The 27,529-nt window shown below is 49.5% G+C and overlaps 3 protein-coding genes across 19 annotated transcripts in view; 2 read left to right on the plus strand and 1 right to left on the minus strand.

The window, feature by feature from the left end:
- Positions 1-58: 58 nt before the first annotated feature.
- On the minus strand, positions 59-1,855 carry INKA1 (inka box actin regulator 1). Its single transcript, XM_081247484.1, has 2 exons — positions 1,644-1,855; positions 59-900 (listed from the first exon to the last, which is right to left on the minus strand). The coding sequence occupies exons 1-2, from the start codon at positions 1,692-1,694 to the stop codon at positions 100-102; spliced, it is 852 nt and encodes a 283-aa protein (XP_081103610.1). The 5' UTR covers positions 1,695-1,855; the 3' UTR covers positions 59-99.
- An 8,999-nt stretch (positions 1,856-10,854) lies between these two features.
- CDHR4 (cadherin related family member 4) lies at positions 10,855-18,066 on the plus strand. Of its 10 annotated transcripts, none has more exons than XR_014016961.1 (19): positions 10,855-10,927; positions 11,280-11,464; positions 11,588-11,750; positions 11,830-11,912; positions 12,421-12,531; positions 13,170-13,273; positions 13,468-13,604; positions 13,885-14,068; positions 14,171-14,324; positions 14,571-14,664; positions 14,940-15,143; positions 15,224-15,363; positions 15,598-15,748; positions 15,829-15,951; positions 16,291-16,433; positions 16,922-16,978; positions 17,080-17,167; positions 17,394-17,424; positions 17,929-17,954. XR_014016961.1 is itself a non-coding variant. In XM_081247479.1 (19 exons), the coding sequence occupies exons 1-19, from the start codon at positions 10,879-10,881 to the stop codon at positions 17,982-17,984; spliced, it is 2,355 nt and encodes a 784-aa protein (XP_081103605.1). In that variant the 5' UTR covers positions 10,855-10,878; the 3' UTR covers positions 17,985-18,066. The 10 variants fall into 10 exon arrangements, 8 of the variants coding, with proteins under 8 accessions (XP_081103605.1, XP_081103606.1, XP_081103602.1 ...); XR_014016962.1 differs by having other exon boundaries at positions 16,291-16,355; XM_081247479.1 differs by having other exon boundaries at positions 15,829-16,049; positions 17,929-18,066.
- A 1,916-nt stretch (positions 18,067-19,982) lies between these two features.
- Positions 19,983-27,529, plus strand: part of IP6K1 (inositol hexakisphosphate kinase 1) — a 75,899-nt gene continuing 68,352 nt past the window's right edge. For 3 of the 8 annotated variants that reach the window (XM_081245108.1, XM_081245111.1, XM_081245112.1), the window contains exon 1: positions 20,173-20,483. Coding sequence is in view for 1 of the 8 variants with exons in the window: in XM_081245112.1 (XP_081101238.1) it covers positions 20,471-20,483 (13 nt within the window). In the remaining 7 variants the exon portion in view is untranslated. The other 5 variants (XM_081245114.1, XM_081245115.1, XM_081245113.1 and 2 more) reach the window with 4 other exon arrangements.

A 27,529-nucleotide genomic window follows, 5' to 3' on the forward strand; every position in this document is an offset into this window, starting at 1 on the left:
TGTGCCTTGCAGGACTGAGGCTGCCTCCTGGAGCCTCAGGGGTATGGAACCAGGACAGTGCAGAGAAAGGCCTTTATTGTCCCAGACTGGAGGGCAGGGTCAGAGGTAGCTGACAACATCATTGCAGATGATGGGCTGGCGACTGCGGCAACTCATGAGGGCTGCAAAGCGTGAGACATCTGCAGGCAGTTCGGGTTCCGGGCGAGGTGGGCATGACAGTCGCTTTCCTGCCACTGCTGCCCGGCGTGCCCTGGCCAGCTGGCGCCGCAGCTGCTCAGAGAGGCCAAGCAGGAACTGGGGGGGCCGAGCACGGGCACGGGGCCCACCCCCACTGTCCCCCTCACCTGCTGCCTCGGGAAGCTCCATCCAGTTGTGCACCAAGTCAGCAAAACAGTTGTCCCCCAGCACCAGGGGCTGGCGACTACGACCTCTGCTAAGTAGGGCTGCTGTCCAGTCCTCAGCTTCCAGCCCCTGCCAGTGCTCCAGGCAGGCGTCTGGGGTGGACTTGGGCCGTGGTCGGTGGGCAGGTGGTACACTGGCCGCAGGAGCTCTGCCAGGCAGGGGGATGCCACTGGCCGAGAGGCGCTGTCTACGGGGGGGCCATGCTGAGGGTGCTGGATGCTGGAGTACAGGCAGCTCTTCCTCTCTCCATGTGCTGCCTGACACCTCTGAGAAGCCAGAGTCCCAGTCCAGGGCATGCTCCCTGGGGCCCCCCAAGGCTGCACCCCTGTCTCCTGTCACCACAGCTTCTTCCTCCTCTTCCTCCACACCACAGGCTGAGTCCTCTTCCAAGGCATCTGAGGCCCTGAGCCGGTGCTTGAGCCGCATGCCTGGGCCAGGTTTGGGGGGTTGCGGAAGAGGGCCAGGCATTGGGGGTGAGTCTGTGTCCCGGCCACACAGCTGTGGAAGAAGAGAGGGCAGAAGTCGAAGGAGCAGTGCTTGTCACCCCTGTCTGCCTGGTCAGGCCAGTTCCCAAACAGAAGGCCCAGGAGGGCTGGATTGGCCTGCAGGCCTAGGCAGCAAAGCCTCTAGTGGGCACAGGGCCGGCATGGGGCGCTGGCACACGAAGCTCGTGTGGCTCCCATCGACCGACCTGGTGGCAGTCCAGCAGGCTGCAGCACGCAGCGCCGGGCAAGTCGGTACCCGCCACCAGGGCGGGAGGCAAGGTTGCGGGCCTGCATTGGGAAGTAAGTCCTGCTCAGGGCTGGGGGGGCATCCTGTGACTCTTGAGGGATTCAGCTCCCCACAGCCCGTAGCGTCTTTCAGAGAAGAATAGAGCACCTGCCAGGTGGGGTATAGAGGACAGAGGTACAGGCCAGCCTGGAATAGGGGGCATCCATAGCAGCGCCACACCTCTTTAGTCCCTCGCAGCCCCCTGCTCCGCCCCACAAGAAGTTTCTCCCACCAACTTCCTCCGCTGCGCCGGCAGCACGGCCAGCTGGGCGGCTGTTACTTGATGCCCAGCACAGCTTCCAACCGTCCGAAACCCGACGCGGGCCATCTGGGCCATCTGCGTCGCCCCGCCCCCATCCTGTCTTGGATGGGCACTCGGGAGAGCCCCCCACCCGAGTGCCGTTCGGGCAGGAAGGCAGCCGAGCACCCCACACACGTCCTTACAAGCCACACCCGCTCCCAAGCCTCACCAGTTCCCAGCGGAGCTGGCCCAGGAAACTGTCAAGCCGAGCACTGTGCATGCCCGTTCCGGAGCCCCCGCCAGGCCTGCCAGTTCCTCTTCGAACTTCAGCGAGAGGGGTGCGGAGAGGGCCCCGCGGGCCGGCCAGCGGCGCCCTTACCCTCCGCCTGGCTCCGCGGCTCCTCCCTCTCCCTCTCCCTAGCTCCCGCCGTCGCTGCCGCCCCAACATCTGGCAGCCCCGCCCCGCCCCTAGCGCCGCAGCCAATGGGGCTGGGGCGGGGCTGATGTGGCCCCTCCCCCTGACTCTGCCGGGTGGGTGAGCTGGACGCCCACTACCCACTCCACAGCAGCTCTGGGGGGAGGGGGCAGGACTATAGCTGGAAGCTGGGCCGCGTCCGGCCCCTTACTACCCAAAGTCCCGGGCCGTTGAGCTGCCTCCGGGTTCGCTGCATGACCCAGGACAAGTCGCTGCCCTGCGGTAGCCTCAGCTTCCCCATTTTTCCCAGGATAGAGTTGTGGTCCCTCCCGCGCGGGTTCCCCGGCTGCGCCCTTGAGCGGGCAGAGCGCCCCCAATCGTCGGATTTGGTACTGATGTGGCCCACTCGCGGTTCGACCCACTGAATCCGCTCCTGGAGCCGGCCTTGACAGTCCCTGGAAGTCATGGGAGGGGTCCGGCCCCTCAGAGGACTCCGGGAGCGCCGAACCTCTTTGCAGCACCGGGGAGGAGCCTCGGCCAAGGCCCAGACCCCGCCCTATCTGCCCTTGTCTCGGCCTAGCTAAGCAGGGCTGCCCTCTAGTGGGCAGCGCCTGGTTAGCTGCGATTCCCGCGGCGACACCCGCATCCCCTCTGCCCCAGACCACATGCGGGCTGAGTACAGGGGGTTACAGCGGGGCTCTCTGACCCAAATGGTCAGAGCCTTCCCTGAGGCCGCTCCATAGTCGGAGGCTAGGTTCAAGGACACAGACTAACTGGAGACAAACTAGACGAGTCAGTAGACAGAAAAATACCAGGGAATGAGGGCGACGGGCCAGCTTGGGAGAGGGGACTCTCAGAGGAGGTGGCATTCTGTATGGGATCTGGATGAGCCATCAAGGGGAGATCAAGAAGAGGGGCATTCTAGGTGGTGGGATCAGCCAGTTAAAGGCCCTGAGAGGACAGGAACTAGACAGGACATAACGTAAAGAAGACCTAGATATCTCTGATGGTGGTAGTTGGGGGAGTGAAGAGGTCAGCAAAACCAGGCTCCTAGCAGTCTTAGAAAGGAATAAGGGGTTTTGTTCTTGGTGTGATGGGGAGCAATGGAGGCTTTTGAGCATCACCTGGGCTGCAAAGAAGGGGGTCCCTTGGGGGAATGTTTTGGAGTTAAAAATCAAGCCTTGCTGATGCATGAGTATGGGAAGAGAAAGAGAAGCATGAAGCATGACTCCTAGATTTCTGGCCTGAACAACTGATTGGATGGAATGGCCATGAATCAATCCAAGCAAGACTGGAGAACAGTGGACTTGGAGATGAAAATCAAATGATCATTTGTGGACATGTGACCCTTAAGATGCCTGTTAGGCATCCAAGAGGAGATGCGGGGTCAGCCCCTGGGTGTGTGACTCTGCTGCCTGGGAGAGAGACCAGGACTGAAGCTTTGGATCTGGGAGGCAAAGCGAGGGGATGTTTTGTTTTGTTTTTTTCCAAAAAAGAAGTCATCAAGCAAGCAATGCTTTTATTTTTATTTTCACTTATATATTTTTTGAATTTTATTTATTTTTTTATACAGCGGGTTCTTATTTGTTATCTATTTTATACATATAAGTGTATATATGTCAATCCCAATCTCCCAATTCATCCAGTCCCCCCACCCCACCCCACCACTTTCCCCCCTTGGTGTCCATATGTTTGTTCTCTACATCTGTGTCTCTATTTCTGCCCTGCAAACTGGTTCATCTGTACCATTTTTCTAGGTTCCCCATATATGCGTTAATATATGGTATTTGTTTTTCTCTTTCTGACTTACTTCACACCGTATGAGTCTCTAGATCCATCCATGTCTCTACAAATGACCCAATTTCATTCCTTTTTATGGCTGAGTAGTATTCCATTGTATATATGTACCACATCATCTTTATCCATTCATCTGTCGATGGGCATTTAGGTTGATTCCATGACCTGGCTATTGTAAATAGTGCTGCAATGAACATTGGGGTGCATCTGTCTTTTTGAATTATGGTTTTCTCTGGGTATATGCTCAGTAGTGGGATTGCTGGGTCATATGGTAATTCTATTTTTAGTTTTTTAAGGAACCTCCATACTGTTCTTCATAGTGGCTGAATCAATTTACACTCCCACCAACAGTGCAAGAGGGTTCCCTTTTCTCCACACCCTCTCCAGCATTTGTTGTTTGTAGATCTTCTGATGATGCCCATTCTAACTGGTGTGAGGTGATACCTCATTGTAGTTTTGATTTGCATTTCTCTAATAATTAGTGATGTTGAGCAGCTTTTCATGTGCTTCTTGGCCATCTGTATGTCTTCTTTGGAGAAATGTCTATTTAGGTCTTCTGCCCATTTTTGGATTGGTTTTTTTTTATTATTATTGAGCTGCATGAACTGTTTATATATTTTGGAGATTAATCCTTTGTCCATTGATTCATTTGCAAGTATTTTCTCCCATTCTGAGGGTTGTCTTTTCGTCTTGTTTGTAGTTTCCTTTGCTTTGCAAAAGCTTTTAAGTTTCCTTAGGTCCCATTTGTTTATTTTTGTTTGTATTTTCATTACTCTAGGAGGTGGATGAAAAAAGATCTTGCTGTGAATTATGTCAGAGAGTGTTTTTCCTATGTTTTCCTCTAAGAGTTTTATAGTGTCCGGTCTTACATTTAGGTCTCTAATCCATTTTGAGTTTATTTTTGTGTATGGTGTTAGGGAGTGTTCTAATTTCATTCTTTTACATGTAGCTGTCCAGTTTTCCCAGCACCACTTATTAAAGAGACTCTTTTCTCCATTGTATATCCTTGCCTCCTCTGTCATAGATTAGTTGACCATAGGTGCATCGGTTTATGTCTGGGCTTTCTATCCTGTTCCATTGATCTATACTTCTGTTTTTGTGCCAGTACCATATTGTCTTGATTACTGTAGCTTTGTAATATAGTCTGAAGTCAGGGAGTCTGAATCCTCCAGCTCCGTTTTTTTCCCTCAAGACTGCTTTGGCTATTCGGGGTCTTTTGTGTCTCATACAAATATTAAGATTTTTTTGTTCTAGTTCTGTAAAGAATGCCACTGATAATTTGATAGGGATTGCATTGAATCTGTAGAATGCTTTGAGCAGTATAGTCATTTTCACAATATTGATTCTTCCAATCCAAGAACATGGTATATCTCCCCATCTGTTTGTGTCATCTTTGATTTCTTTCATCAGTGTCTAATAGTTTTCTGAGTACAGGTTTTTACCTCCTTAGGTAGGTTTATTCCTAGGTATTTTATTCTTTTTGTTGCAATGGTGAATGGGATTGTTTCCTTAATTTCTCTTTCTGATCTTTCGTTGTTAGTGTATAGGAATGCAAGAGATTTCTGTGCATTAATTTTGTATCTTGCAACTTTACCAAATTAATTGATCAGCTCTAGTAGTTTTCTGGTGGCATCTTTAGGATTCTCTATGTATAGTATCATGTCATCTGCAAACAGTGACAGTTTTACTCCTTCTTTTCCAATTTGTATTCCTTTTATTTCTTTTGCTTCTCTGATTGCCATGGCTAGGACTTCCAAAACTATGTTGAATAATAGTGGCGAGAGTGGACATCCTTGTCTTGTTCCTGATCTTAGAGGAAATGCTTTCAGTTTTTCACCATGGAGAATGATGTTTGCTGTGGGTCTGTCGTATATGGCCTTTATTATGTTGAGGTAGGTTCCCTCTATGCCCACTTTCTGGAGAGTTTTTATCATAAATGGGTGTTGAATTTTGTCAAAAGCCTTTTCTGCATCTACTGAGATGACCATATGGTTTTTCTTCTTCAATTTGTTAATATGGTGTATCACATTGATTGATTTGCATATATTGAAGAACGCTTGCATCCCTGGGATAAATCCCAGTTGATCATGGTGTATGATCCTTTTAATGGGTTGTTGGATTCTGTTTGCTAGTATTTTGTTGAGGATTTTTGCATCTATATTCATCAGTGATATGGGTATATAATTTTCTTTTTTTGTAGTATCTTTGTCTGGTTTTGGTATCAGGGTGATGGTGGCCTTGTAGAATGAGTTTGGGAGTTTTCCTTCCTCTGCAATTTTTTGGAAGAGTTTGAGAAGGATGGGTGTTAGCTCTTCTCTAAATGTTTGATAGAATTCACCTGTGAAGCCATCTGGTCCTGGACTTTTGTTTGTTGGAAGATTTTTAATCACAGTTTCAATTTCATTACTTGTGATTGGTCTGTTCATATTTTCTATTTCTTCCTGGTTCAGTCTTGGAAGGTTATACCTTTCTAAGAATTTTTCCATTTTTTCCAGGTTGTCCATTTTATTGGCATAGAGTTGCTTGTAGTAGTCTGTTAGGATGCTTTGTATTTCTGCAGTGTCCGTTGTAACTTCTTTTTCATTTTTAATTTTATTGATTTGAGTCCTCTCCCTCTTTTTCTTGATGAGTCTGGCTAAAGGTTTATCAATTTTGTTTATCTTCTCAAACAACCAGCTTTTAGTTTTATTGATCTTTGCTATTGTTTTCTTTGTTCCTATTTCATTTATTTCTGCTCTGATCTTTATAATTTCTTTCCTTCTACTAACTTTGGGCTTTGTTTGTTCTTCTTTCTGTAGTTCCTTTAGGTTTAAGGTTAGATTGTTTATTTGAGATTTTTCTTGTTTCTTGAGGTAGGCTTGTATTGCTATAAACTTCCCCTTAGAACTGCTTTTTCTGCATCCCATAGGTTTTGGATCATCGTATTTTCATTGTCATTTGTCTCTAGGTATTTTTTGATTTCCTCTTTGATTTCTTCAGTGATCTCTTGGTTATTTAGTAATGTATTGTTTAGCCTCCATGTGTTTGTGTTTTTTATGTTTTTTCCCCTGTAACTGATTTCTAATCTCGTAGTGTTGTGGTCAGAAAAGATGCTTGATATGATTTCAATTTTCTTAAATTTACCAAGGCTTGACTTGTGACCCAAGATGTGATCTGTCCTGGAGAATGTTTCATGTGCACTTGAGAAGAAAGTGTAATCTGCTGTTTTTGGATGGAATGTCCTATAAATATCAATTAAATCTATCTGGTCTATTGTGTCATTTAAAGCTTGTGTTTCCTTATTAATTTTCTATCTGGATGATCTGTCCATTCGTGTAAGTGAGGTGTTAAAGTCCCCCACTATTATTGTGTTACTGTTGATTTCATCTTTCATAGCTGTTAGCAGTTGCCTTATGTATTGAAGTGCTCCTATGTTGGGTGCATATATATTTATAATTGTTATATCTTCTTCTTGGATTGATCCCTTGATCATTATGTAGTGTCCTTCCTTGTCTCTTGAAACTTGTTTTTTTTGTGTGTGTGTGGTTCATGGGCCTCTCACTGTTGTGACCTCTCCTGTTGTGGAGCACAGGCTCCGGACATGCATGCTCAGCGGCCATGGCTCATGGGCCCAGCTGCTCCACGGCATGTGGGATCTTCCCGGACCGGGGCACGAACCCGTGTCCCCTGCATCGGCAGGCGGACTCTCAACCACTGCGCCACCAGGGAAGCCCGAAACGTTCTTTATTTTAAAGTCTATTTTATCTGATATGAGTATTCCTACTCTAGCTCTCTTTTGATTTCCATTTGCATGGAATATCTTTTTCCATCCCCTCGCTTTCAGTCTGTATGTGTCCCTAGGTCTGAAGTGGGTCTCTTGCAGACAGCATATATATGGGTCTTGTTTTTGTTTCCATTCAGGAAGCCTGTGTCTTTTGGTTGGAGCATTTAATCCATTCACGTTTAGGGTAATTATCGATATGTATGTTCCTATTACCATTTTCTTAGTTGTTTTGGGTTTGTTTTTGTAGGTCCTTTTCTTCTCTTGTGTTTCCCACTTAGAGAACTTTCTTTAGCATTTGTTGTAGAGCTGGTTTGGTGGTGCTGAATTCTCTTAGTTTTTCCTTGTCTGTAAAGCTTTTGATTTCTCCATCAAATCTGAATGAGATCCTTGCCGGGCAGAGTGATCTTAGTTGTAGGTTCTTCCCTTTCATCACTTTAAGTATATCATGTCGCTCCCTTCTGGCTTGTAGAGTTTCTGATGAGAAATCAGTTGTTAACCTTATGGGAGTTCCCTTGTATGTTATTGTCGTTTTTCCCTTGCTGCTTTCAGTAATTTTTCTTTGTCTTTAATTTTTGTCAATTTGATTACTATGTGTCTTGGCGTGTTTCTCCTTGGGTTTATCCTGCCTGGGACTCTCTGAGCTTCCTGGATGTGGGTTGCTATTTCCTTTCCCATGTTAGGGAATTTTTCGACTGTAATCTCTTCAAATATTTTCTCGGGTCCTTTCTATCTCTCTTCTCCTTCTGGGACCCCTATAATGCAAATGTTGTTGCATTTAATGTTGTCGCAGAGGTCTCTTAGGCTGTCTTCATTTCTTCTAATTCTTTTTTCTTTATTCTGTTCTGCGACAGTGAATCCCACCATTCTGTCTTCCAGGTCACTTATCCATTCTTCTGCCTCAGTTATTCTGCTATTGATTCCTTTTAGTGTATTTTTCATTTCAGTTATTATATTGTTCATCTCTGTTTGTTTTTGTTCTTTAATTCTTCTAGGTGTTTGTTCTTTAATTCTTCTAGGTCTTTGTTAAACATTTCTCACATCTTCTCGATCTTTGCCTCCATTCTTTTTCCGAGTTCCTGGATCATCTTCACTATCATTATTCTGAATTCTTTTTCTGGAAGGTTCCCTATCTCCACTTCATTTAGCTGTTTTTCTGGGGTTTTATCTTGTTCCTTCATCTGGGACATAGCCTTTTCATTTTGTCTATCTTTCTGTGAATGTGGTTTTCCTTCCACAGGCTGCAGAATTGTAGTTCTTCTTGCTTCTGCTCTCTGCCCTCTGGTGGATGAGGCTATCTAAGAGGCTTGTGCAAGCTTCTTGATGGGAGGGACTGGTGGTGGGTAGAGCTGGGTGTTGCTCTGCTGAGCAGAGCTCAGTAAAAGTTTAATCTGCTTGTCTGATGATGGGTGGGGCTGGGTTCCCTCCCTGTTGGTTGTTTGGCCTGAGGTGAACCAGCACTGGAGCCTACGTGGCTCTTTGGTGGGGCTAATGTCGGGCTCTGGGAGGGCTTATACCAAGGAGTACTTCCCAGAACTTCTTCTGTCAGTGTCCTTGTCCCCATGGTGAGCCACAGCCACCCCCTGCCTCTGCAGGAGACCCTCCAACACTAGCAGGTAGGTCTGGTTCAGTCTCCTATGGGCTCACTGCTCCTTCCCCTGGGTCCCAATGCGCACACTACTTTGTGTGTGCCCTCCAAGAGTGGAGTCTCTGTTTCCCCCAGTCCTGCCAAAGTCCTGCAATCAAATCCCTCTAGCCTTCAAAGTCTGATTCTCTAGGAATTCCTCCTCCTGTTGCCAGACCCCCAGGTCGGGAAGCCAGACGTGGGGCTCAGAACCTTCACTCCAGTGGGTGGACTCCTGTGGTATAAGTGTTCTCCCATTTGTGAGTCACCCACCCCGCAGTTATGGGATTTGATTTTATTGTGATTGTGCCCCTCGTACCATCTCACTGTGGCTTCTCCTTTGTCTTTGGATGTGGGGTATCTTTTTTGGTGAGTTCCAGTGTCTTCCTGTCGATGATTGTTCAGCAGCTAATTGTGATTCTGGTGCTCTCGCAAGAGGGAGTGAGCACATGTCCTTCAACTCCGCCATCTTGAACCAATCTGAGTGGATGGTGTTTAAGGCCATGTGCCCGTATGTGAGGTTGAAGGTGGACAGAGGATGGCAGCAGTCAGGACTGAGCCCTGGAACACTCCACTGGGTGGAGGTAGGAACGGTGAAGCAGAACCAGCAAAGGAACTGAGCAGGAGCAGCCAGAGAAGTGGGAGGAAGCTGAGAGAGTGTGGGCACTTAGGAGCCAAGGGGAGCAAGCATCAAATGCTGCCAAGGAGGTGAGAATAGAGAATAAACTGCAGTTTGCAGGTCTCTGAGGACCCCAACAAGGACATTTTTATGGAGAGAGGGACAAGCTCAACTATAGTGGGTAGAAAAGAGAGTGAGAGGTGAAGAACTGGAGAGGGCGTGTGTAGACAACCTTTTAAACATTGACATATAATGTAAATAAAATGAACAGACAACTCTCAAAGGTACGGCACTATAAATGTTAAAATCTGTAGACACCTGTGCAACTGTCACCCAGATCAAGATACAGAATATCACCAGCCACTCCAGGAGGCCACTTTTTGCCCCCTCCAATTGATACCCACAAAAGTAACCACCATTTTTATTTCTATCATCAAGGATACCTTTTGTTTGTTGAACGTACACAGGTTTTGAGAGATTTTGTTGATGGTTGGGCTCAGGTTTTATAGGCAGATAATGTTCTTTCCTTTTTTTTCTTTTTTTTGTTTGGCTGTGTTGGGTCTTCATTGCTGCGGTGAGTGGGGGCTACTCTTTGTTGTGGTGCGCAGGCTTTGCAGTGGCTTCTCTTGTTGTGGAGCATGGGCTCTAGGCGCACGGGCTTCAGTAGTTGTGGCACGCAGGTTCAGTAGTTGTGGCTCATGGGCTCTAGAGCGCAGGCTCAGTAGTTGTGGTGCACAGGCTTAGTTGCTCCGTGGCATGTGGGAGCTTCCCAGACCAGGGATCGAACCCGTGTCCCCTGCATTGTCAGGTGGATTCTTAGCCGCTGCATGACCAGGGAAGTCCCTAGGCAGATAATGTTCTAATGGGAGTGGGCAGCTGGAGTTCAGACTCTGTGGGGTAGCAGGTCCTGGGCCCAGTTTTCCTGGGTTCTGTGCTTGCTCTGTCTCCAAGGACTGCATGACCAAGACTTCCTTGAGCCTCAGTTTCCCTATCTGAAGCTTGATCCTTCTGCCTTCACATCTCCTTTGAATTCTAGTAATAAATAGAATTCACTGGGAGCAGTGAAAAAAATGGAGTTTTCCAGGCCTCTTGATGACTGTAGAGTCTAGAGCTCAGTCACCAGGGCTGGGCAGGGCTAGGATCTTGGAGGCCTAGCTTTGTTTGAGCAACTGACCTGGCAACGGGTTGGGTCTGACAAACACTTCTGGTTTTCTGTAGTCTCCTCTGCTGTCTGTATCTTCAGGCCACTATGGTGCTGCTGAGGCCCCTGGTGCTTCTTCTTGCTCTGGTTGTCTCTGGTGAGGAGCTGGTGGGTGGGGGAAGTCCAGTTCTCACCCCCTGACTCCACAGTGGAGTCCTGATCCCTCTCAGATAAGCTGCCATGGAGGACAGGGGCTGGGTGGAGCCAGGAAAGGGTAAAGATCTGTATCCCCGACCCTCATTCCTTATCTTGGCTGCTTCCTCGACCAAGTTCTCACTCCCAGTCTGTGAAATGAGCTGACCCATGGTTGGATGTGCAGGACAAAGAAGGACTTTTGCTGCTTGTCTCCAGGATGTGGCCAGGCCCTAAGGCAGAAAGGAGGGACTCTGATTGTGTATATGGTTCCATGAGAATGGGGGCCTCCAGCCTGAATCGTCTCTTCCTCACAGACCTCCACTGCCTGCCCTGGTTCATAAATGTCTCTGAGAGCCAGGAACCTGGCACCATCCTTCAGTCTTTCTCCTTCAACTGCTCTTCACACACACCCACCCTGGAGTTGCTCCATGTGCAGCCACCCACCACCTTCTTCAACCCACCTAGCCTAACTAGATGGCAGGGGATCTATGTGGGCAAGGTAGGGTCATGGGCACAACTGGGGACCATGGGGGAACAAGGACAGACCCTAAATTCACAAAGCCAGAGGTGGCATAGGGGGATGGAGATCCTAGGCCCCACATGGCACTGCCCCCTGCCACAGATGACCTTGAGCAGCTCGGCCCGGCTGGATGCCCTGACAGTGAACCACTATGAGCTGCAACTGCGGTTCACATGTGGCAACCATGTGATGGAGGGACCGCTCTCTGTGAATGTGCAGCGGGACCCCAGCCGTATCCAGTGTGCTGGTCGATTTGCCAGCCCAGGTGAGGCCAGGGACAGCAGGCAGGGGGAGTGGGCAGGCATGACCTGAACAGAACCCCCCATGACCTCCCCTCTGGCCAGCTGGGGAAATCATTCAGGTGCCAGAAACTGTCAAACCTGGGGCCCGGCTGTACACTCTGCTGCTCCCAGGCCAGGGAGCCCAGGTGAGCCCTGCACATGGGCAGTGGTGGTCGGGGGGGGGTAGGATGGAGGGTCAGGGGGAGATGGGGAGACCAAGCCCAGCCCCTGCCTGACCAAGCATAGCCTGCAGAAGGATTCTTTAGTCTACAGCTGAGCCTCAGCAATGATGCATGTTCTTGGAGAGAGCCACTGAGGGCTGCCCACCCCCAATGACTATGGCTGTTCCCATAGAGACATCTCAGGGGCTGAGTTCTTCTTTAAAGTTCTTCTGTGTGTTCTGAATTCTCCATGAAATTTCTGTATCATTTTTGCAATCCCCAAAAGAAATCTAGATTAAAAACAAAATAGTTAATTTAAAAGCAGAGAGGATTGAGGATCAGGGCCGGGGGGACCCCAGGCTAGAGTGGCAGTGGCAAGGTATGGGAGAGTTGAGAGTGGGCAGGTACCTGCTGGGTTGTTGGGGGACTTTGACAGGGATGCTTGGGGCACTGAGGGTTGGGGAAGGGGCCTCCAGCATCTCTGTCCTGTCAGATGAGCATCACCAGTGCCCAGGATCCGCCATACTTCCCTGGACCTTTCTCTATCAATGGGCAGGGTTGGCTGCAGGCTCCATCCCAGGGCCTCAAAGGCCAGGCTCAAAAGGTAAGCATGACTTGGGACCTGGAGATATCCATGAATTGGGCATAAAATGGGCAGAGCCACTACCTCCTGGAGGTTTGTTTGTTCCTGACCTCCTCAATCATGCTGCCTTTTCCAGACATAGTCCATACCTGTACCTGCTGCCGCATGCTGGCTGTACTCCCACCTTGGCCTGGTTCTGTGCTGGGCTCTGGAGTTCTAGAAAGAAGAGGGATCCCTGGCTCTAGGAGCCCATGGTGCCCCTTATAGAAAGGAGAAAGTTCTGAGGAGTCACACAGGAAGTGAAAGCTCTGGGTACAGTGCCTAGTGTAGTCTGGAGGAGGTTAGAGAAGCTCCTTCTTTAAAACTTCCACGTCTTAGTGACTGACTCTTAGCAACTCTAAGATGATAATTCACATTGTGAGTGATTCAGATATTACTCTTTTGGGGGCTGTATGCATCCTAAGAGAAGGACTTGTGACCCAGAAGAGTGAGACACAAAGGAATATCTATCAGCAGAGTGACAGGTCATAGGGAGGAGTGAATGTCGGGGTTCCTTGTGGAGGTCCTGAGGTGGCGCTGCCTATTTGAAGGGACGACTGGGCACAGATATACGGGTAGATACACACCGTGGTTCCCTTCTTGTTTTGTGTGCACCTCAGGTCTTCCAGCTTCAGATCCTGGTGACCTTTGGACAAGGCCGAAGCTGCTGTGGGATGCTGACAGTGAAAGTTTTGCCTGCTCCCTCCAGCGAGGTCTCCTTCCTGTAAGGCTCCCCTACCCTGGGAACAGTGGGGAAGGCAGGACCTAGCCCCAGGGAATTAGGAGTAGGGTTAAGGTGTGGGGCTGCTTGAGCATCCCCAGCTGGCTCCTGTACCAGGGAAGACCCAGGGGAGGGGTCCGCACACCCCGCCGTGGTGGCGGGAGAAAGTAGGAGCCAGTGCCCCCATTTTGGTCCAGGCAGCAAGCCCAGAATATCACCATCCCGGAGAACCTGGTCCCCGGAAGTAAGGTGGTTCAGGTCCAGGCCCGGGGCTTCGATGTGCGCTACGAAATCCTCTCCCCAGTGCCCTGCCGGCTCTTCTCCATCGGACGCGGTGAGGGGCACGGAGGGCGGGTAAGGGGATGCCTCTGCGGCTGGTCTAGAAGCGACCCGCACTACCTCCTTGCTCTCTTGAGAAACGAGCCTGGTGCCGAGGCAGAAACTGGGGCGAGGTCGCGTTTGGGGGCCCGAAGTTAGAAGCGAGCCTTGGAGGAGGCGGCCAAGTGGTCAGTCTCTGCGCCCTCCCCCGCCAGCGGATCCGTGGGAGGGTGGGAACTGGACTGAGCTGGGGGCGGGGCCGAACTCTGCGTCCCCCGCCCTCCCAACCCGCCCAGTCGACGGAGTGGTCCGGACAACCTCGCCCCTGGAGCTGGCGCAAGCCCCAGACGCCGCGGTCACTAGGCTGCGGGTGAAGGCCTTTGAGCGGCTCCGGCCGTGGGCCAGCGCCGAGCTTGATTTCAGGGTGGACGTGCAGTCGGTCAACCGCTGGCCCCCGCGCTGTACACCAGCGCTGCTGGTGTGAGTATATGGGAGCCTTACCTTGGCTATTGGGTAGAGCCATGGTTCGCCGCCCAGCCCCAGCCCCAGCTCCCGCCCTGCTGCCCTGCCCTCTGCTCTCAGGACTCAAATTCCCGAGACCACGCCTGTGGGCACCGTGCTGAATACCTTCACTTGCACTGACCCGGACTCTCCTGGTTCCACCCTGGACTACCAGCTGCTGTTCCACAGCCCTGCTGGCGCAGCCAGCCTCTGCCTTCAAGACAGAGTCCTGGAGGTGCCCAGTCCCCGACCCCAGACCCATGTGCAGAGTGCTTGGACAGGAAGGGGGGTGGGCCAATGGTCTGCGGGAGCCGAGACCATGAGGGTGAAGGAGATGGTGGTGGAGCCAACCTGCTTTACAGTCTGGAAAACGGAGGGTCAGGGTAGGCTATCTGTGAGTAACCTGGCCTGAGGCAGCCCAGTGTGGCTCAAGGCTCTCCCAGGCCTTGGCTGGGCTTCACCCTCTGGCCCCTCTAACTAGGTGAATGCCACACTGGACTGTGACACTCCTGGTGCCTGCTTTCATCATGCAGCTTCCATCCTGGTGCTTGATAGTGGTCAGCCTCTGATGACCAGTGAGTGACTATGCCCAGGCCTGGACATTCAGGACCGGGTTCTTCTATACCCTTCTTCCTATCCTCAGGATGGAGTCATCTCTCCTCCCTCAGAAACCAATAGGGCAGCATTGTCTCCACCAAAGACCCCTGGCAGAGGCACATTTCTCCTCTCTGAGACCCCTTGGCAGGGGAGGGCTATTGCCCTTCCTCCTTCCAGAGCCTCTACCTCCTTAAGCTGCCAGGGCAGGACTGGGCAACCCAGGCCAGCTCCCTGACCGCCAAATGCCTTCCAGCTGAGGTGCCAGTACTGGTGATGGTGACACCTGTCAACGAGTTCTCCCCAGCCTGTGTCCCACGCACATTCCGGGTTCGTGAGGATGCAGGGCCCCACGCTCTTCTGGGCTCTGTGGTGGGCAAGGACATGGATTACCCGCACGACAGCATTGAGTACTCCACCCCTGGCGGGTCTGCCACTTTTGCTGTGGACCGTCTCAGCGGTACTCCCACCCCAGGGCTGGGATGGAGGGGCGAAGCCAGAGTTGACTCTGCAAGCTGAGGCAGTGGCCACCCCTTCTAGGGGAGGTTCGCCTCCTGGGGCCTTTGGACTATGAGCTGCAGAAGTTCCACAGGCTCACTGTCCTGCTGACTGACCATAGCCAAGACCAGGACCCCACCTGCCACCGCTCAGGCTCTTGCACCATTACCATTGAGGTGGAGGTAATTGAGCCCCGAAACCTTGGAAAGAATTGGAAAGAGTTCATATCTCCCTCTGGCCTTCTGCTTTTGCACTCTGCCTCAGGTTCCTCCACTGGTTGGCTGGAGAGGGATGGGGTCTCACTGTGGAAAGCTTTGGAACCTGTTGCCTGATACCGAGGTTCTGGCTGTGGTGGGAGGAGGCTGAGGGGCTGGCCTGGGGGTTTGGGAGTGGGTGATCTGACTACCTGCCTGCAGGACGTGAACGATCATGCCCCCGAGTGTGAGCCCCCATTTCAGGAGCTCACCATCCACACTCACCTGGGCCGCAGCATGGAGGTGACCAGGGTGTCATGTCGGGTGCCCCAAGAGCCACAGCGCCTGGTTTTCTCCTACAGCATTGTGGGAGGTGAGGGCCAAGGGGACCAGTGGGCTGCGGGGGAGAGGCAGGCCGGCAATGGTCCCCTTCTTCTGCCACTCTGTTTTCAGGGAACAGTCGGAGCCAATTCAGCCTGCAAGGAGCTGTCCTGGTGCACAATGACCTCATGTTGGGGCCCTCCTGGCCAGAGCAGCCCCATACTTATGAGCTATTGATCCGTGTGGCCGATGCAGGTCCCTCCACCCCCCACCTCAGCACCACAGCCACTGTCATTGTGCATCTAGTTCCCTGGAGGGCCAACACAGTGGCCACCAGCACCCACAGAGCCACAGTGAGGGGAGTCCTCAGGCCCTTGGTGGGTGGGAAGAAAGGATCTTGGAGGATGCAGGGACCTAGTTTTCCAGGTGGAACAATGGGGGAAGGCATTTCGGAGGGAACTGCTGAGTGCAAAGAGCCTGGCAATACAGAAGAGAAATCTGGGGTGTGGGGTGGCCCAGCCCTTGGAGGGCTTTGAAGGCTGGATGATCAGGGCATTTTGGCAGAGCAGTGGTGAAGCTGTGGCCCCATTTCAGGTGACTTCAATGATGACACCCTTGCTTGTGACAGACACGGAGACTTTCTGGCAGCCGGAGCCCTGGTTTGTGGTGGTGCTGACAGTGACCAGTGCCCTTCTCCTCTTGGCTCTGGGCTGGCTCCTCAGCAGGCTCCTGTGGGGGTAGGGTTGCTATCCCTGTACTGACTGCCTCCCCCCAGCCCACTAATGGATCACATCTGTGATAGCTGGTTTTACCCAAGATTGCCCAAGTTGATGAGCAGACAAACTGATATTCAGGAGGACTGCTCTCCTTCCAGTGGTCATCAGGTTAGAGGCAGAGATACACTAGGAGAAAGTTGTCTCCATCACTGGCAGAACCCAGTCTTGGAATGAGATGAGGCCCAGGGCTTTAGAATCTGAGTCTGTCATGCATTGGGCATTTACCCCTATTTCTGACCCCTGCCCTCCATTTGAAACCTGACCTTCCCCTAAGACTCTGAGTTTCTTGTGAGCACAGGACTGAACCCAGGGGTAGGTGGGAGTAACAATGTGGGCACTGCATACAGACATAGGCTATCCCCAATAAAAGGGGCAGATGAATGGTGCTGGTTTCTGGAGTCAGCAGGTCTGCTGCTCTCACTGCTTGGTCCCTCTTCCTGGCATTTTAGGTTGGCCCAGGTGCTACAGGCATCAAGCAAACCAACCCAGGCTCTACTGCTAAAGAGGTAAGCCTCCTTTGCCTACCTCTATGCCTGGAAGCCCATCTCTTAAACTCAGGCTGGGGCCCAGAGCCCTATCCTGTACTCCAGCTCCTACTTTGCCCCAGTATCCAGGGAACTGAGGGGTCTGTTGAGGGGTTCATGGAGGCACCGAGGATGGAGACACCCCAGGCACCCAGCAGTGTCATGAGCCTGGTATGTCAACCTACCATCCTGTGCAGTGGGTACTGAGGCTGCTGCAGAGTGCTCCCCTGCCAAGCCTGCCCCTTTTCCCATGGATGGCTGTCCCTGTGGGAGGGCCCATACCAGCACCATCAGCATGGAGGAGGCAGGTGGGCTCCTGACCCTTCTGGGGGCAGGCCTCCACCTGCTCCCCATGGGCAGGGTTCAACTCATTGCACCCTCTCATTCTTCACCTCAGCAGCATTTTGATGGCAGAGCACAGGACCCCCGTGAGTCCCCCTCTTTCCAAACCATTCTCTACTTGGGCCCACTTTCTTTCCATACCCCATTTCAATATCTCTGCCTCCCACCAGGCATCCACTATCTACTGTTTCCCTGAATGGGGTCTCTTCTCACCCCCACTCACCCCTCAGCCAGTGTTTGCCAAACACCTGGTGAACCTGATCTGGTTCCTGCCCGTGGGGGAAAGGGGGGAAGGTGGTGAGGGAAGAGGCCCCCAAATGCTCCACTGTCACCATGAATTATAGCAGAGTAATCTGGCACTGGGCTTAGGGGAGCTGATGTCCCGTTTTGGGGAATCATGGATGCTTCCTGTGCATTTGAGCCAGACCTCAAAGGATGTGCTGAGAAAGGAGGGAGGGGACAAGCTGGATCAAGCAGAGGGAGGGGTTCACACCAAGGGTCCTGGGATACCTTTCCCTGCCCTTAGGGGAGGGAGGCAGTTCTGCTGAAGCCAGCAGTACCCTCCCTCTCCCCTGACCATTTGAGCTCAGGTACAGGCAGAGATTACCTGTTCAACACGCACACAGGAGCCCGGCGCTGGCTCTGAGGCCAAGAAGCTGCATCATATTTGTGGAATTTCTTCTTCACATGATTATGTGTTTTCAAGTTGATTCAATAATAAACAAAATTACAAACAGAAGAGTCCTAGCCTTGTAACTTACATGTGGGAGAAGCTCTGAGATCTGTGCTTCCTTGTTCTCACTTGGAGAATGCCCTGTCTTGTGGGAACATTGTAGGGAGTAGTAAGGTTATTTTTCTTTTAAGAAGGCATTGTACAATGCTCTGAAATGTAAGAAGCTGTTATCCTTGCCAGTGACCGAGGGGGACTGAGGGGGCCTCCAGTTGGCCTTTCCCCTCAGAGGACACCTGCTCTGGCAGCTGGGAAGGGCCCAAGAGCTTCCTTTTCCCACTGAAAGGAGGGCACTGTTCGTTTGAGAGCCCCAGCAACTTCCAGTGCAGTTTGCCAACTGTATGTGGAGGTTTTCTTGAGAAGGATCTGGAGCTTTTGCATTGAGGTGAGGGTTGGTGCAGACTTGAGCACCCTGTGGCATGGGTGGCCATGGAGGGATTGAGCGTAGCCCCCTTTTGAGCAGGTGTTCCCATTTCCTCCTGATCTGTTTCTTCTAGTTCCAGGGCCCTCTGTCCTCCCTGTGCTGAGCTCAGCTGCTGTACATGGCCAGGTGGCCTACAGTAGCCTGCAGGAGGGTGGGTTGTTGGGTGCAGTGCTAGCTCACTCCCCATACCCAGCCTGGCATCAGGTCTCAGGTTACTGCCAGCTCTCCCAGAGGCCCTGCTGTCTTGGTGGAGGCTACCTTTACTGTGGTGTCCCCAGGTTCTCAATCTTCTCCCCTCTGTCAAGTCTGTGGACTTGAACCATCTTAGGGTACCAGAGGACCTCCCTTACTGAGCCAGTTACGGTACCCCAGGTGGAGGAAGAAGCTGAGTGCCTTCTGTGGGAAAAATATGCTTCACGGTGCTTCCAATAAAGTGAGGGTGTTAGAGTTGGCCTCAGGGCCAGCAACTTGACAGCAGGCCCTAACTGGAAGGGGTTGCAGGTGGATTTTTCCTGAGCACTTTACCCTGCTCTAAGGGCTTATTAAATCCTCATCTCTGAGGAGCTTGATTTTTATCCTCATTCTGCAGGTGGGGCAACCAAGCCTCAATAGTCACAAAACTAGCTAGTCCAGGCACTTGATGTGGGTCAGGCTGTGCGACTGCATCAGATGCCAAGCCCAGGGCTAGGTTCTCTGCATGGTGGGTAACGGTCTTCCCAAGACTCATAGTTGGCCTCGGGGGCAGATCATGACAATCCAGGGCAAAAGATGTTATAAGAACTCAAGACGAGATGCTCTAGGGTAGGAAGAAAGAGTGCCCGCTGTGTGCCAGGGCTTGTGCTGGGGACTGAATTGGGGACTGAACTCCAGGCAGAAGGACAAACGTGGGCAACAGGCCAGGGACTGCTGGGGCAGCACAAAAGGCTGATGAAGGGCAAAGCTAGGGAAGCCGCTGGGAAGAGGGCATTATACACTGGAGCCAGTAAGAGGAGGCACAAAACCCGGTGCTTACATTTCCAGAGGTGGTGTAACCTTGGCCCGGCCTCCCCCTCTGAACCTGTTTCCTCACTAGGGAGGGACAAGTCCTGCCTTCTAGGGTGAGTGATAAAAAAAAAAAAGGGATGTAGCACACAGCAAACATTCCCTAAGCATGCGTGGGAGAAGACGCTGCCGGCTGCGCACGGGGGCCGCGCACGCAGAGATACCAAGGGCGCTACGGACTCGGAGTAGCCAGTGAAAGCTCTGCTTCCAGCAACTCCGGGAACGGCGCGCATGCGCCGACCCGTGCCGTCACAGTCACGTGCTGAGGCGTTCGGCACGGGCCGCGTGAGGCAGGGTCTGACTGACAAGCTAGCCGGCCTGTCAGCGGGAGGCACTCGCCTGGGCGTAGGGCAAGAAGGTTGTTGATTGGGGATATTCTGGGCCGGGGGCGGGTTCTTTGCCGTCCAGGTTACTATGACGCCCGGCCCCCGCCCCCTCGGCTGGCCGCCATCTTGTTGTTGATCCGTACCTAGTGGGCAGCGCCGGGAGGTGGTCCGAGCGGCCGGTGTGGGGCCGCTGCTGCGGGGCTCAGCACCTGCGCTGCCTGCCAGGGGGCGGGTCGAAACCTGGAGGCCCGGGGGGTCCAGCTCCCGTGGGGAGCCGTGGGCGCCCGCTGCCCGGGCCGGCCGGTGAGTGACAGGAGCCGGGCCGAAAGACCGGCCTGATGCCGCGGGGCGGGCGGCGGCGGGCGCGGGGTTGGAGCTGGCGCGCGCAGGGAAGGGGTATCGGCTGAGCATCGCTCGATCGTCCTGACGGGCCGCCCGTGGAGCCTCCTAGATGCTGGCGCCGAGGTCGGAGGACGGCCTCGGGGTGGAGGTCCGAGAGCCCCGCTCCCGAGGTGTAGCGGGAAACTAGTTTCTGTGACTACAGCCCTGGGCTCCGCTGACCCGCAGCGCTGAAACGTGTCCAGTGCCAGCTTGATGCTCTCCGGGGTCTTATGTTGTTCCCAGGTGAGAAACACACGTACCATTTTCTTAGATGTCGCTCCTGCGACTGACTTTCAGACCGCTTGAGACTAAGACTAGACGAAACAGTCGAAAGCCCCCGCGAACCAGGCAGGCCAGTGTGACGGCCCTATGATTCTGACAGGGCGAAGGCCCTCTGCCCGGCGCCTGCCTTCTGTGCTTCTCGGAGCTCACCGTTTGCTTCTTCCTGAAGGGCCTGGTTAAATGTCCATGATGCCCGAATTTTATTTTGGGACATAATTTCTTTGGTTCTGGACCACCACTCTTTGGAGTTGTGGTAAGGCTCTTTTGGCTCTGGGAGAAAGTGAATATTATGGTGGTGAGTTGATTGATTTTATCTCCTAAAGAGATAATCTGGCAAGTGTAATCAGGAGACAAAGGAAATGTGGGAGTGTATTAGAATCAGAAAAAGAAATGAAACTTCTTTTTTGTCTCGTGAATGCCAAATTAACTTTTAATAGAGTAAATGTATCTTGCGCAATGAAAACAGACCGCCAGCCCCTGCTTCTTGTGAGGGTAGGAGGGTTGGACACGCCGGGCAAGGTGTGCAGGTCTAGGAAGAGTTCTGAGTGCTCCAAAACACATTTCTCTTGCCCTGTGGTCCTCTGGCTTCTCAGCATAGGCTCCTGTATATGGTCTTACAGCAAGCCTGCCTGAGACGACTAAGAAGTCAAGCAACAGTACTTTGTGGGTTTGTGTCAGGATCTTGTCACCTCAGAATGTGTAATTTTGAAGGAAACTAGCTGTTTGGTCAGGAGATCTTTTTGGAGAAGATGCTGAAACCAGAGGCAGCTGGTGGCCTGTTGCTGTTGCCCTTACTTGTGAGAAGAGAGAGAAGTTGAGTGAGTAGTTTTTAGATATTTCATTACCCTCCCTTGGGCCATTTTTTGAATGTTGAATGAGTTTTGATTTTAGTGAGACTAGTTCCTTGGGCAGTTCTTTACAAGAGAGGAGGGAGATATGAAAATATTAGGAACTTCTCAAAATGGCCTCAATCTAACTTCCCCTCAGCCCCCCCTCTGATTAACACTTCCTTTAGAAAGTTAAGGCTGCCACAGGGTTAAATTCTCGCTGTTTTCTTTCTTTTTTTTTTTTTAAGATTTTTTTTTTTTTGATGTGGACCATTTTTAAAGTCTTTATTGAATTTGTTACAATATTGCTTCCGTTTTCTGTTTTGGTTTTTTGGCTGTGAAGCATGTGGGATCTTAGCTCCCCAACCTGGGATGGAACCCACACCCCCTGCATTGGGAGGCCAAGTCTTAACTACTGGACTGCCAGGGAAGTCCCCAGATTCTTGCTGTTTTCTATTAAAACAACCCTAAGTTAGGCTCTTAGCATATTTTGCGTATCTGACCTCTTTGAGATATAGAAAGAGACAGATCCACTCAGTCAACTTCACTACACTAACTTTTGCATGCAATTTTAGGGAGGTCAGGGGGTCCTTTAAAGTCCATTCGTGGTCTAACCCTGTGTTAGAACTGCTGCCCCAAGGAAGTTAAAGAATATCCAAGAACTTTATTGCCTTTGTTTAATACTTTTACTGCCGCATGAATACTTATGAGTATTGGATGATGCTTGCTTGATTCAGTGTATGTTATTACTCAGAGATAGTTAATAGCAGTACTTCTGTGCTGGGCATTTTTAAGTGCAGATGAGTAGGGATGTTAGAATAGTGGCTCTTCCATCTACTTTAACTTTGTATTTACATAATTCACCTGTAAATGTCAACACTTTTAACTATTATGAGCAACAGACATAATTCACAACTATGGAGATGCTACACCAAAGTCAAACTGCTGCAGACTTATGGGATGAGATCTGATGTCCTAATGTGGCATTTAAGGTGCTGCTGCCCAGCTGGCCCCAACCCACCTCTTCAGAGTTTGTGCTAACCCCACTAACCAAATGGTTTGGTAAACATTCCATACATGATATTTACTTACACAGATGCTTTTACCAGCTAATCCATTGGCTTTTGCCCCTCTTTGCCTTCAGTGTCACTTCTCTTTTCCCCAGAGTCCAGCTCACGTCCCTCCTACCTTCTTTGTGAAACACTCCCAAAACATTCCAGTTCTTGGGAATACTCCACTCCCTCTGAACTGCAGTAGTATCATTGCCCTTATTAAAAAACCAAACAAGCAGGGCTTCCCTGGTGGCGCAGTGTTTGAGAGTCCGCCTGCCGATGCAGGGGACACGGGTTCGCTCCCCGGTCCGGGAAGATCCCACATGCCGCGGAGCGGCTGGGCCCGTGAGCCATGGCCGCTGAGCCTGCGCGTCCGGAGCCTGTGCTCCGCAACGGGAGAGGCCACAACAGTGAGAGGCCCGTGTACCGCCAAAAAAAAAAAAAAAAAAAAAAAACCAAACAAGCAAACAAAAAACACAGTATATACTCTTTTGAGAATAATTGTTTTCTCTGATTAGACCTAACCCCTTTCCTATAGAGATGGTGTTTTTGTGTCTTGTACCTGCATGTAGTAGATAAGGACTAAATGTTTACAAAAATGTGCTAAATTTGTCTGAGTTAGAACACCCTCTAATTAAATAGGGAAATGGAGGGAATGGGCAAGTAGAAATGAGAATTTGGCCATGGATCTCCACCTCCTACCCTGCCTGGAGTGCTTGCACTCTAGCACCTTATGGAGGCCCATCCTCATTCTGCAAGAGGCAGCAGAACTTGCTCAAAGTGCATGACTGAAGCCTGAGAACAGAAAGCAATTCTGCATCTCAGAAGGGGCTATGCGGCTCAACCCGCTTCCTGGCTAAGATGCCACTTTTTTTTTTTTTTTTTTTTTTTTTTTTTTTTTTTGCGGTACGCCGTCCTCTCACTGTTGTAGCCCCCCCTCCCGTTGCGGAGCACAGGCTCCAGACGCGCAGGCTCAGCGGCCATGGCTCACGGGCCCAGCCGTTCCGCGGCATGTGGGATCCTCCCGGACCGGGGCACGAACCCGTGTCCCCTGCATTGGCAGGCGGACTCTTCAACCACTGCGCCACCAGGGAAGCCCAAGATGCCACTTTTGACTCTTGGAAAACATGTATTGGGTGAGCATAGCATTGAGATTCTTAGACTCTCTTCTTGGTTGGGTCTTCTCACTGCCACCTTGGGCTTCTGTAAGCACGTCAGTAGTATTTGCTGCTTGTCCTCCTCCCACTGCTGCCCTGAGACTATAAGGAGCAGTGATGGGTAGAGCTGGGGAAAGGCTACACAGTGCACTCTCTCTCTGGCTTGGAGCAGAGAGGCATTTTGTATGTTTGTGCCAGTGGATCTGTGCTTTTGCCCCGATTTTAAATCAGATTTCATTTCTCTTCTTATACTACAGCAGGATTTGAGCAATGAATTCTGAGTGCAAAAACCCAAGACATTTTGGTTCTTTTACAAAAGGTGATAGATTGAGACTTTCATTCATGTTTGCTGCTATTATGGTTTGAAGCTGGGTTTATGTAAGAGGCATTGCAAATGAGTTTTAATGGGAACATATGTTCACTTCAGTGCTGGATCCCTGTTAGGGACTTTATTTTGTTGAGTGCTTAGAAAATCTGATCATTTCTGTAAAAGTTTTATTTGTGGGTGGGGATTTAGCCCATTTATTCCTGTCCCCTCATTTTCCAGAAGGAGAACAGGCTAGGGAAGCAGGTCTAGAATTGGACTCTTTTCAAGTCTAAATTTTGATGTCAGGGAATAAGAGCACCTTGAAGTCCATAAAAATCTGAGCATATTATGATTGAATGAACACTTCTAAACGACTTACTCTATAATCAAAAAGTTAGATAATGACAAGTGTTGGTGAGGATGTGGAGAAATCAGAGTCCTTATACTCAGCTGGTGAGAATGATGCAGTCGCTTTGGAAAATGGTCTGGCAGTTCTCTAAATGGTTAACGTAGAGTTACCAGCAATTCCACTCCTAGTTATCTACCCAAGCAAAATGAAAACATATGTACACACAAAAACCTGTGTATGAATGTTTATAGCAGTATTATTCATAATAACCAAAGGGGGAAATGACCCAAATGTTTATCAACCGATAATGGATAAATAAAATACGGTATATACATACAATGGAAAATCATTTAGCAATGAAAAGGAGCGAAGTACTAATATGTACTTCAACATGGATGAACCTGGGAAACATTATGCAAAGTGAAAGAAGCCAGGCACAAAAGATCACATATTATATGATTTCATTTATAGGACATGTCCAGAAGAGGCAAATCTGTAGAGACAGGAGGTAGATTAGTGGTTGCTTAGGGCTTGGGGGTAGATGAGAGGAGAGGTGATGAATATGTTCTAAAATTGTAGCGATGGTTGCACATATCTTTTATATACTAAAAACCATTGAATTGTACACTTCATTATTTTATTTTATTTTTTTTTGGCCTTGCCGTGTGGCATGCGGCATCTTAGTTCCTTGACCAGGGATCGAACCCATGCCCCCTGCAGTGGAAGCGTGGAGTCCTAACCACTGGACTGCCAGGGAATTCCTGCGAATTGTACACTTTAAGTGGGTGACTTGTATGGTGTGTGAATTATATCTCGAAGCTGTTATAGGAAATAACTTATATAAGTAATATATATTCACTAGTTTAAAAAAAGATAATATGAGTAACAAGAAGAAATAAAAATAAAGGACCATCCATAATTTTACTGTTAATGTTTTATTGTACAACCAGACTTTTTTTCTGTGTCTTTTAAATTTTACAAAAATGAGATTATGCATTACATCCTGATTTGTACCTTTTTGCAGGTACCTAATCTTCCTAATGTACCTAATCATATGATTAGGCCTGATGTTATAAGAAGTGCTGAGAGAGCTCCTGTGAGGGGCCAGGGACTGGGGTTTACTATGTGGTATGAGTGGGTTTGGTGGGTCATTATGTATTGTCATGCAGGTATAAGCTTACTAGGAGAGTGAATATGTAGGCTTGAATTAAGGTGGCAGCGAATTCGAGGATGTTTAGTAGAGTAAGGATAGTGAATGTGATGAGAGCTGTGAATAGGCTGGTACTTATTAGTGCAAGAGTTGTTTTTCCAATTAGATGTATTAATAAGTGGCCTGCTGTAATGTTGGCAGTTAGTCGTACGGCTAGTGCTACTGGTTGAATACGAGTAGGCTAATAGTTTCGATAATTACCAATATGGGAATAAGGAAAGTAGGTGTGCCTTGTGGTAGAAGGTGGGCTAAGGATGTTTTTGCTTTGTTGCAGAAACCTGTAATGACGGTGCCAGCTCAGAGAGGAATAGCCATTCCTATATTTATTGAGAGTTGTGTGGTAGGTGTAAATGAGTGGGGTAACATTCCAAGAAGATTTGTGGAGGCAATAAATAGGAGAAGTGAGATAAGTATTAGGGATCAGGTTTGTCCTTTAAGGTTGTGTGTGTTTATTAACTGTTTTGATGTAAGCTTGGTTAGTCATTGTTGAATGAAAATTGTGCGATTGTTAATTAGTCGATTTGGTGTTGGGAATAAAATAGTAGGGAATATAATAATTAGAGTGGTGATAGGGATGCCTAATATTATTGGGACTATGAAAGGGGCAAATAGATTTTCGTTCATACGATGTTTCAAGGGGTTTGTTGTTTTTGTATTTTGGTGAATATTAACTTGGGGTTGGGGGAGTAGGAATGCTTTGAGAGTTTTAGTTGGAATAGTGTGAAGAGGATTAGGAATATAGACAGGATAGTAAGGAATCATGTTGATGTATCTAGTTGTGGCATGTCATTAGGGGGAGCTTTGGCTCTCAATCTTTAACTTAAAAGGTTAACGCTAGTTTAGCTTCTTAATGAGATTATAGTATGGATGCAGATCGTTCTTCAAAGTTCTCTAGAGGTACTAGTTCGAGAACGATTGGTATAAAACTATGATTCGAGCCACAGATTTCTGAACATTGCCCGTAGAATAAGCCTGGTCGTGTTGATATCAAGGTTTTTTGGTTTAGGCGTCCAGGGATTGCATCGATTTTTAGGCCCAGAGAGGGCACAGCTCATGAGTGTAATACGTCTTCGGAGGAGACTAGCATTCGGATTGTTATTTCTATGGGTAAGACTATTCGGTTGTCCACTTCTAGTAGTCGTAGCTCTCCTGGTCTTAGGTCTGATGTTGGGATTATTTAAGAGTTGAAATTTAGGTCCTCATAGTCGGTGTATTCGTAGCTTCAGTATCATTGGTGGCTTATTGTTTTTACAATGAGAGAAGGGTTATTAATTTCGTCTGTTATGTAGAGGATTCATAGGGAGGGTAAGGCAATTAGAATTAAAATGATGGCTGGAAGGATAGTTCAAATAGTCTCTACCTCTTGGGGATCTATTGTACTGGTATGTGTTAGTTTGGTTGTAAGTATTAGGGTGATGATATAGAGGACTAGGGAGCTAATTAGGAAAACAATTATTAATGTATGATCATGGAAGTGTAGGAGTTCTTCTATAATGGGTGATGTTGCATCTTGGAAGCCTAGTTGAAAGGGATATGCCATGGAGATATACAGGATTTTCACTTGTGACTTAACTTTGACAAAGTTATGTAAGGTTTTACTAATATCTCATTTATAAAGAAAGACATAGTGGTTATGGTATTGGCTTGAAACCGATTAGAGAGGGTTTGATTCCTTCCTTTCTTGATCATTTTGGGTTGACGTATGCTGGTTCTTCAAATGTGTGATATGGTGGAGGACACCCATTTAGTCACTCAAGGTTCTTGGAGGTGAGGTCTACTGTTAATACTTCTCGCTTGGATGTAAACGCTTCTCAGATAATGAAAATTATTAGTATAACTGCTGTTAGTGAGATGAAAGAGCCTATTGATGAGATAGTGTTTCATGTTTTGTAGGCGTCTGGGTAGTCGGAATATCGTCGAGGTATGCCGGATAAGCCTAAGAAATGTTGTGGGAAGAATGTTAGGTTTACACCTATGAATATAATTATAAAGTGGATTTTTGCTCATGTTGAGTTAAGTATGTATCCTGAGAATAGTGGGAATCAGTGGACAAATCCTCCTATGATAGCAAAGACAGCTCCTGTTGCAAGTACGTAGTGAAAGTG

This window comes from Mesoplodon bidens (assembly GCF_964165515.1).
Source record: "Mesoplodon bidens genome assembly, chromosome: 10".
Classification (NCBI taxonomy): Eukaryota; Metazoa; Chordata; class Mammalia; order Artiodactyla; family Ziphiidae; genus Mesoplodon; species Mesoplodon bidens.

Excerpts from the sequence above, each read along its gene's own strand:
- CDHR4 (XM_081247476.1), top strand. The coding sequence starts at position 10,879 with ATGGTGCTGCTGAGGCCCCTGGTGCTTCTTCTTGCTCTGGTTGTCTCT. Across the intron at positions 11,913-12,420 it reads TCCCAGGCCAGGGAGCCCAG|ATGAGCATCACCAGTGCCCA; the intron begins GTGAGCCCTGCA and ends CTGTCCTGTCAG. Across the intron at positions 15,749-15,828 it reads CTCCTACAGCATTGTGGGAG|GGAACAGTCGGAGCCAATTC; the intron begins GTGAGGGCCAAG and ends CTCTGTTTTCAG.
- INKA1 (XM_081247484.1), bottom strand. The coding sequence starts at position 1,694 with ATGCACAGTGCTCGGCTTGACAGTTTCCTGGGCCAGCTCCGCTGGGAA. Across the intron at positions 901-1,643 it reads GCCAGCTCCGCTGGGAACTG|CTGTGTGGCCGGGACACAGA; the intron begins GTGAGGCTTGGG and ends CTTCTTCCACAG.